The sequence below is a fragment of the Pinus tabuliformis genome, chromosome 7 (genome assembly GCF_031772625.1).
Source record: "Pinus tabuliformis cultivar Carrire ecotype Pingquan chromosome 7, CPIR1, whole genome shotgun sequence".
Taxonomy (NCBI): Eukaryota; Viridiplantae; Streptophyta; class Pinopsida; order Pinales; family Pinaceae; genus Pinus; species Pinus tabuliformis.
This window is the reverse complement of record NC_142293.1, coordinates 1,673,525,095-1,673,534,591: the sequence shown is the minus strand read 5'-3', so window position 1 is coordinate 1,673,534,591 and position 9,497 is coordinate 1,673,525,095. Positions and strand designations below refer to the sequence as shown.

The 9,497-nt window shown below is 34.1% G+C and overlaps 1 protein-coding gene across 1 annotated transcript; it reads right to left on the bottom strand.

Moving 5' to 3' along the window:
* Positions 1-5,052: 5,052 nt before the first annotated feature.
* LOC149254886 (uncharacterized) lies at positions 5,053-8,206 on the bottom strand. The gene is made up of 3 exons (XM_089457138.1): positions 7,533-8,206; positions 5,919-5,974; positions 5,053-5,658 (listed from the first exon to the last, which is right to left on the bottom strand). Exons 1-3 carry the CDS (start codon positions 7,669-7,671, stop codon positions 5,413-5,415), a joined length of 441 nt encoding a protein of 146 aa, XP_089313264.1. The 5' UTR covers positions 7,672-8,206; the 3' UTR covers positions 5,053-5,412.
* Positions 8,207-9,497: the final 1,291 nt, after the last annotated feature.

The window sequence follows — 9,497 nt, the reverse complement described above, 5'->3', positions numbered from 1 at the left end:
CTCTGCCCTCTTTAAGACAAGCTAGCTTTCCACACCCTCTCATCACTTCATCTCTCTGTCACTAAGTCATTACAAACCCCTATCCTTCCTCCCTATCCATCCATGCATCCTCTTCCACTCATCCATCACCCAAAATCCAATCGTAGGACATCCTGTAGGAATTTCTGAACATCTTGTAGAAATTCTGAAACATCCTGTAGAACCCCTGCAGACTTCCTGTAGAAGCTCACAAATGAGGTTCCTTGATAGCCAGATGTTGTGAAACTCTCTGGAAGGGTGTTAGGGACTCCTTAGACCCCCTCTGAACCTTCCCAACCTTTTCCAAGCCTTTTTCCTCCTTGATCCACCTCTGCACAGTAAAAAATAGTTAAAAGCACATGCATGATAATCCCAACAACTCAATCAAAAATACAAAAAAGACGTTTTCTTCAGATAGATGTAGTCTAGACACATGTATTTTACCTTCATAGAAGTAATGGCATCTCTTTCAGTAGTTTGCATGCTCTCCTTTGCGTCAGTAGGACTAGCTGGTAGAATTAGGGTTTGCTAGGGTTTGCGTTTCTTTTTTACTTTCAGTTTCCTTTTTGCAATTAGATTAGCTTCCTTCGAGTTAGCTCTCATCCATCAATTAAAAAGCTTCTTCTAAGAGCTCATAGAAGTTGGCTTAAGCTCCTAGCGGACTTGTGCCAGCTGACCAAGTGACAGCTGCGGCAAGAGCTAGTACTTGTGCATACAACACCGTCGCTTCCAAGTTTGTTACGAACTACCGGGTTGATAAGATTAAAGAAGGGAGTCCCAGGAGTTGTAGCATTATTGCTACAATACTGGAGCCCACCATATGCCACAATCAACTACTTTTCAAAAATAATAAGATCAATCACAGTAGTTGATTCAACTACAACAAAAAGAGCAGTCACCTACAACACCACAACAACAATAGAATGTTCCTTAGTCAGTGCAACAATAGTTGGAAGACATGGAACAAGAACAATTATAATCAACAAAGAGAAAAGACAATTTTGAGCTCCAGAGTAAAAAGGATAAGGAGTTAAATACTTTCACCTCATCGATGTAGAGAGAATCAACCTCAATCCTGACTGCACCAATTGATTCGACTTATGTACTGTATACACAATTTTTTAAATTACTTGCTGATATTTCACATGAAGCATCTACTAGGTGGAAGCAATCTCTGGATAAAGTAGACAAATATTAAAGGAGAAAGAACAAGGAAGAGGCCACCTGGAAAAAATGTGTAGAACCAACCCAAGAAAAGCTGCACATTTAAGCCCCTACAATAGGAGAGGATCGACTAGACGTTATGCAGTCTCTTGTGCAACAACTAATTGACCTTAACATACAGATGAAGGAAGAGGTACAATAGTTGCAATAATATAACAAGAGATCTTGAATCGATGAAGCATCCTATGTTTTGCGGAAAGAAGTTACTTCATTCAACAACGTCAAACAACAATTGGACAAAACAATGGATCATGTTGCCACAATGATTATAGTTTTGAGCATTTGAGCAACATAGTTGTCATCCACTTGTAATGGAATCAAAATTCAAAAGATTCTAAGTCAATAGGAGAATTTTGAGGTAAAAAATGGGCCTCAAAACAAAAAATGTACTAAAAAAATTAATTTTAAAAGAACCAATAAGATTCAAGATGATGATGTCATCCCCAAGGGAGAATATTTTGGAAGGAAAAGAAGAAAACTATTTTTTTTATTGTATTTTCAGCTTATCTCCTTGTAGATTTACTCAAATGTCAAGTGTAGACACCCATTGGATGCGGAATTAAATTCCACATCCAATGAGTAACACTCTGCATACCTATAAGTAAACCCACATTGAAAAAAATGAAAATACTTCACAAGTTTTTTTTTCCATGTATTTTCAATTTTTTTCGAAGTGGGTCTACTCATAAGTATGTAGAGTAGTAATCGTTGGATGTGAAATTTAATTCCACATCCAACGAGTGTCCGCACTTTACAATTGAGTAAATCTACAAGGGGATAAGCTGAAAATACAAAAAAAAAAAATAGTTTCCTTTCATTTTCTTTAAAAAATCATAAATCTTATTTTATTATTTTAACTATTATTTTATTATATTCCTTAGGAGACCCATTTTAAATCTCAAAATTCCCCTAATGAAGGATTTAATCGACAAGAGGCACTCCACATTGGAATGGAGAGCAACAATAACATTTTACATACAAATACAACAAGAGAAGAGCTTGGAGACCAAGTTAATGCGAGAGGAAAGACAATGGCTCATAGAAGGAAAGAAGGTACAAGTAGAGGCATATAATACTTCTGACCATCTATAGAAAATACGATAGCAGATATAAGGCATGAAGAGAAAAACCAATTCTCAAGTGTTCCAAAACAACTCCTTGTCTAAACAACTCAAAATATTACATGGATGAAATGTCTTGAAGCTCAGGTGCAATATTCAATTAGAAAATGGAATACTTTTGATCAACACTTGCAAATATTAGCCCCAACCACACACAAAATAACATTTGGAGAATCTCAAAATACATTGGCAATGCAAGAGCCTTTACCCCCTCGACCAAAGTATCCATATTTTAGGCAAGTGTTTATGAGCGCATTGCAAGCTCACCCAAGTTAATCAACCATGACTGAGATTAAGGTAGAAGGATCAAGTGGATCACGTGTAGAGAAAGAAAGAAGAGGCATCAAGCCTATGGAAAAATATGTGCTTCTACACCCTTGGATAGAAGCACAAACAATGGATCAACCAACTAGTTTGACACCAATAAGAACCTTGGCAGAAAAAAATACTAGACTTTGACAATTACACCTCCTTGATGCATCATTCTTTATCAACATATTCTTCTTATTCTCAATTTTGCATATATAAATTTTTTTAAATCTTCCCTTCTTTAGGACAAGGCGGCACAATGAGTGGGGGATATGTTGGAGGGGTTGGTCAACTCATTCCACCTATCCCACAAGTCAAGCTAGTCGATTAGGCTCTTAAGTTAGTATGCAACTAGGGTTGACCTTCAAGTCGAATCAAATTACTAGTAGGGTTGACTTTCCTATCTGGTTGATCAATGAGTTAATTTAGATGATTACATCAATTGTAAATTTCAAGAATCTATACACGTATATCATGAGAATTATTGTGGATCAACACTAGAGGTTTTTTGCTGGTCTACCACTACTTTTGTTCTCTTGTTACTCTCTTTACATATATATATATGTGATTGTCTCTTGGCATAAGGATTTGCAAGTAACCAATGAATATTTTCACTAAATTACAACAACATCCTCAATTTATTTTGTATAAACTTTTTAAAACAAAATCAATTTTAATAATATTTTTATCAATTAAATACATAAATATTTTTTCTTGAAAGAATAAAAAAAAAAAAACCTTTACCTCAAAGCAATCCTCCATAATCACTATTATTTTTCTCAAACCTAATAAAACCCTCTGTTTACTTTATAACCATCGATTAAAAAAAAAACGCAATACTTTTAAAATATTTTCAAATACCTAACAAATAAAACTAAATAAAACCCATAAAACATTACTCTCAATATTTTTAAAATTATCATCCTTATTAAAAATATTATATTATAGTCTTATCATTATATAATTTTTTTTTTTCATTTTAATAATATATATATATATATATATTTTAATCAAAATTGCCTCATTAACAAACTCATAAAATATTTTTATATAAACTATTTTCATATATATATATATTAACCTTAAACTAAATAAAATTTAAATCTTATTATCAAAATATTATTTTAATACTTTTTCTTATTGCTTTTATAGTAATATCTCATTATTATAAATAAATAATCATATCTCATTACCATAAATAAATAACTATAACCAAAACATATAGAACATTTTCACGTGGAAGTTAATGAGATTTCACTGGCTTATTTTCTACCACTGAATTAATTATGGAATAACTTTTCATTTAAAAAAAAACAAATAAACTATATTATATATATATATATACATTAAAAATATTTACCTATGTCTATATTTATCTGATTAACCATGTATAAAAAGTTTATGAGTCAACTGCTTCTTTTTTTTTTGTTAAAAGCACGAAAAAACTGAATAATTGTATTCATAGTAGGAAAAACAAAATACAAGCATTATCTCAGATATATTGTCGGAGAACTGTGACTGACGGGGATTTGGCACATACTGTTCCTATGACTAAAAATATTGGACTGTATGCAGTTCTATATTTGGAATGTTTACATTGGGAATGGAAACAATAGGCCTTGCAAAATAACAAAATTGTTGAGCACATACCTTAACAGAGAGTTAATGCCATGTGAAAATAAGAAAAAACATACCAGAAATTGACTGTGATGAGATTCATATATCCTGGAAATAAAAATCTTGAACCAACTTGACATAAAAAAGAAATTACACATAAAATGTACCATTTTGCTAAATAAAATTTGCTTATATATTAATTTCCCATCTAGTTAGAATATGGACTTATTAGAATTGGATTATTCTCAAATCCCTAGGAAATTGGTGGGGGAGAGCCATGTGGAACAATCTAATTTGATTTGAGAAAAAAAAAGAATTACACATATTATTGTAAAATTGAGCATTTTGCTAAATACAATTTGCTTATATATTAATTTCTCCATCTAATTAAAATATGAACTTATTAGAACTGGAATAATATCAAATCTCTGGAAAATCGGTAGGCAAGATTTTTTTAAATTTATTAAAAGTCAATGCAACCTAACAGACTCTGTAACACACTACAGCCAATAAAACATATCATATTCCCTTAAGAATCAAAACGATCAATTAAAAAACATAAAAATAAATTCAACGAATCCTAGTTTACTTTAAGTTGAAATAAAAAACTTTATGGAAATATAACACATTCTACCTTAAAAAAAACATTATTTAAATAATAATAAAAAAAACTAAAATTTCATTTATGACACATTCTACCTGGAGAAACATAATATTTTCATAATAATAATAAAAAACTATATTATGACAATTGGTCATAGAATGCATAGCCAAGAACCCAACCTTGGAAACATGATAAGTCCAACCATTATAGAAATACTCAGAGTAGAAAAAAGTCAGTCATTTTTCTGTACAATGGAAGCTCAATCTATGCAATATGTGTTGCATGGTTGAATTTATAGCCTGAATAATGGTTAAGACCAGCCTTGGGGAAGCCAAGAAGTATGGTGTTATTCCCCATAAAAGCCCTAATTCCTATTGCTCCCTTGCACCCCAAGAATACATTGCATACGTTACAATGTCTTAACATGAAGATTTTTTTTTCAAAATTGTGTAGTAGAGGAAACCTGCTCAGCCATATAAACAAAGACATACATATATGTTGAATATATTAGTTAAATGGTCAGGGCATGTATAGTTTATTACCGCATTTGCACCTCCAAGCCTCGGGATAGTATTCAGTTGGAAGAGTTCTTGGTGGCCCTGGTTTCACTGGAACATGCACTGGCTTGCAAGGAGTACAATGAGCACATTTGGAACTGCACATCGGTGGGAAGGATCCTGGCCGACCGCCAAGATACCGTCTTTTACTAATAAATTTCATCTGCTGGGGCACTGCCCCATGAACATGACGAATTGGGTTCCTGATCTGCAATATTGCCATGGTTGAAAATTTATTTACAGTATCAATTGCATCTGAGTATATTCAGATAATTAATAAAAGACTGGGTTGCAATTGTAAGTTGCTAATATGGATAGTGCTCGATATTATTTGTGAGGGCAATCCACAATGCAAATTTTCTAATTCAAATAGTTACTCTTATACACTAAGGCCATTCTGGACAAAAAGGAGACATCAATACTTGTTCTGCAACAAAATCACAAAGCTTTTCAAGAAATCAAAGATACCTGTAATATTCTTGCAGCATCTTCATTGTTTGGAGGCGCCAGACGAGTTGGGAAATCTGAAAAAAAATGTAAAATCCAAAGTCATTGAAGCAGCCTCTCTTTGTGTCTGCACATGTTGTTTGTGATTGCCAGTTGAGGTCCTCACTGCAACATGTAATTTATGATTGCCATTTGAGGTCCTCACTGCAACTTGCTTTGCCAACTTTGTTTTCACAAAAACAGTAGCTTGTATCAATAAAAAGCAATGATTACACTAAGAGAATTCAGGCATGTTGTTGTTAAGGATTTATGATAACCTGCCTGTACTTGTACACTCTGACATTGCTGTGCAATATATCACCCCTCATGTGCTGATATCTGATGGGTGATTCTATATAATATCTTAACTTTAACTTAACTATAGTGAGTTTATATCATATGTTGTAGTTTTTGAAAAGAACTGTGGCAGGTGTGTGAAAAGCTGGATGCTCCACTTACTATCAGGGACAAATGAAGCTTTGAATGAAAGCAGGTTAAACCAGATTTAATGCGTAAAATTCTGGGAGAGACATTTCACAAGTTTTAAGCAAAAACTTGAATGAATTTAAACAAAGCCATCTGCAAATGTGATGTCTGTTTTGCCTATTTCGATTCCAAAGGCAAACAGGTCAGTATTAATCTGGAATTTGTGAGCTGTGTTCCATAAAACCAATATGCCAGTCATTATCTCCGAGTTCCTGCAGAACAAACATTAGATATACCAACCGATGAATGACTGCTACTGCATGGAGTAGGCTAAACAACAGACTAAAAACAGCAATTTTTGGCCACGATTCTAAAGTGATTATGGGGATGAATCACATAATTTTTTGGATTATGGTTTAGTACATGGTTTCACCATGTTTAAGAATATTGGGTATCCAAATCAACCCAAGGATTATGATTTACTATATGGTTTTACCATGTTTATTGATCTAGGTACCCAAATTGGCCCAAAATTTTCAGTAATTTTTTTTGAAACGACACCTAGATAGAAGCCATGAACTTTGTTTTACCAAATTCCAAACAAAATAACCAAATAGGTACACTGTATCTGCTTGATAACCAACGTTCCCTTGCACTCAAACTGCGATGGATAAGGAATAACAGAAATGCAAAATTTGATTTATTGCATATCATCATTAGAGAATAAAGTCAGCCTGCGTTGGGAGATTTCAAGCACTTTATCCATAAAAGAACAAGAAAGAAATAAATCCAAAACTGACATTTGCAATTCTGCAAAATAATCCAAAACTGACATTTGCAATTTTGCAACCTGTTGAACTTTTACAAATAATTCAGGGTTTTAATGGCTCCAAACTGGCGGTTAATATGAGTGAAGAAATTTAAACAGCCGAACAAACCTGATACTTCAATAACAAATGACATTTTTTTGGGTATGCTACATCATTTCTTCGTTTAAATGTCAGCCACCTAACTCTACTTCTTTAAAATGATGCAAATTCTTCTCTTGCATCCATTGTTTTGGTGCACTCATTCATGGAAAGGTGTGTTAGTCCAGTGTAACAGTTGAATTCTGTTAACCTAATTGGTATAAAATATTTTCACACTGCACAATCGTATGATGCAGCTCACCTATATTGTACGAGGAAGCTCCATCTGCAAAGAATAGAACAAGGGAAGCAGAAGATAGCAATACTGCAAGGCAGAGAACAAGCAACTGTCTTAATTTAGATCTTCTCTTCTTCGATCCTGATCGTAGAATGAGCTCCATCTTTGGTCATATACCTGCTTATACGGAGGTATCTTATTGAATAGTCCTCAAGATATATAAGGCCCTTCTTGGGTTTCTAGGCTAACAAAAATTCTCCAATAAAATCCCAACGTTATCAATGGCAGATGCCCCCTTTAACTCTTTGGATCACCAGTTTCCCTTACCTTCACAATCATAGTACTACAGTACTGTTATCTGTCAGGCAGATTCAAATATAATTGCCTTCATTTCCAGAACTTTTTCTTCTCTGTGAACAATTAGGGCCATATATAAACATAGTATGCACAGGCTCAGAAGTCTTTAAATATCAGTACTCTCTTAAAGTCCATGCTGTACTGCTTCATAACGATAATCACAAGCTACATCCTAAATGCAAGAAGACAACATGTACCCAGACCCAAGAAAGAATTTTTATTTACATGTCCACAGATCTCTCTGCTCACTGTTTTTGAACAGGCAAAACTTCTAAGTTAAGCATCCGTTCCTCTGTGTACATAACATTCAGTCTGTCAATGCCAGTTAAGGTAAACTCTCAACCAGCTATACAAAGACCTTGCCTATATTATATTAATTCTTGGGCTCCCTTTTCCAATCGGTACTGCACATAAATCAGGCCACTATACTGCCTTGTCAAGTCCTGATACAGTAATATGATAACGCATAATTCACCTGATCCAAAGAAACAATCACACCTAATGTGAACCAATGGCTACCCAAGTGCTCCAAAACAAATGAATAGAATCTTGCACGGTATATATAGAGCTTGACAAGGGCATTCACTGGAAAATGAAATCTGGTAAACTTCTTGTGTCAAGTTATTATTATTATCACGGAACCATTGAATTTTAGAGGAAAATGATTGAAAGTGAGACTTCAGTATTCTGTCACGAGCTTTATAGTCAAAGAATCAATTATAAGATTCTCCTTGTTGTTTGTTCCTTCATTCATGTATTACTGTAATAATGTGTAAATTAGTTGATTTATATGAGTTTAGTTTTTTATTGTGTAAATTAGTTGATTTATATGAGTTTAGTTTTTTATTAGATTTCAGGTTAAAATTTTATGGAGAAGGGTAAAGTATGGAGTCAATTGTCCTGAGATGTATAATCTCTACGCAGTCCTGCACAATCCTCATTATTATCTCACAAGGCATATAGTTTCCACTAAACCTGGTAACAATTCTGATCTTTAAATAGATTTTTTTCCCATTAACATTAAAACTAACCCTAACCCCAACTCAATCAAATATAAAACACAACCCCTCTTTTCACTCTTTTTCTCTTGTACCTGTATCAAAATTCTGGATAAATTCAAAATTACCTTAAACCCTGAGGGCAACTCCACTCCAGAGTCCATGATAAAAGCTTGAATCATTCTAAAACTATACCCTATTTTTTACCTTACTCCAAACAGAATTTTCCCAATACAGAGAATGATTTTGAGTGCCAGCTATCCATCACCCTGTAGCTGTAGATACAGCCAGTCACTGTAAGTGAAAATGGAACCAATTTTTTTGCTGAAAGGGAAGGCAGCTGGGATAGTCTTTTTGACCGTAGGATGGACAAGTGTGATGAACAAATCACATGTCTAAACATCCTAGAGCTCAGAGCAGCTCATGTTCGGTTGTTTGATCTCGACTTTCACGTCATCAAGCGTCTTTAAGCCTGGTGGATAGCGTCTGGTATTGGGGTAGCGACTAGCTCATGTGGGAATCCAAGGTATTTAGCTGTCTGTAAAGCAGGCGACAGCACCTTGCGGCCCTTACCGTTGGAGACCCCACATTCAATGTGAAATGCACTTTTTCTGGCCATCTTTGCTGGAATCCG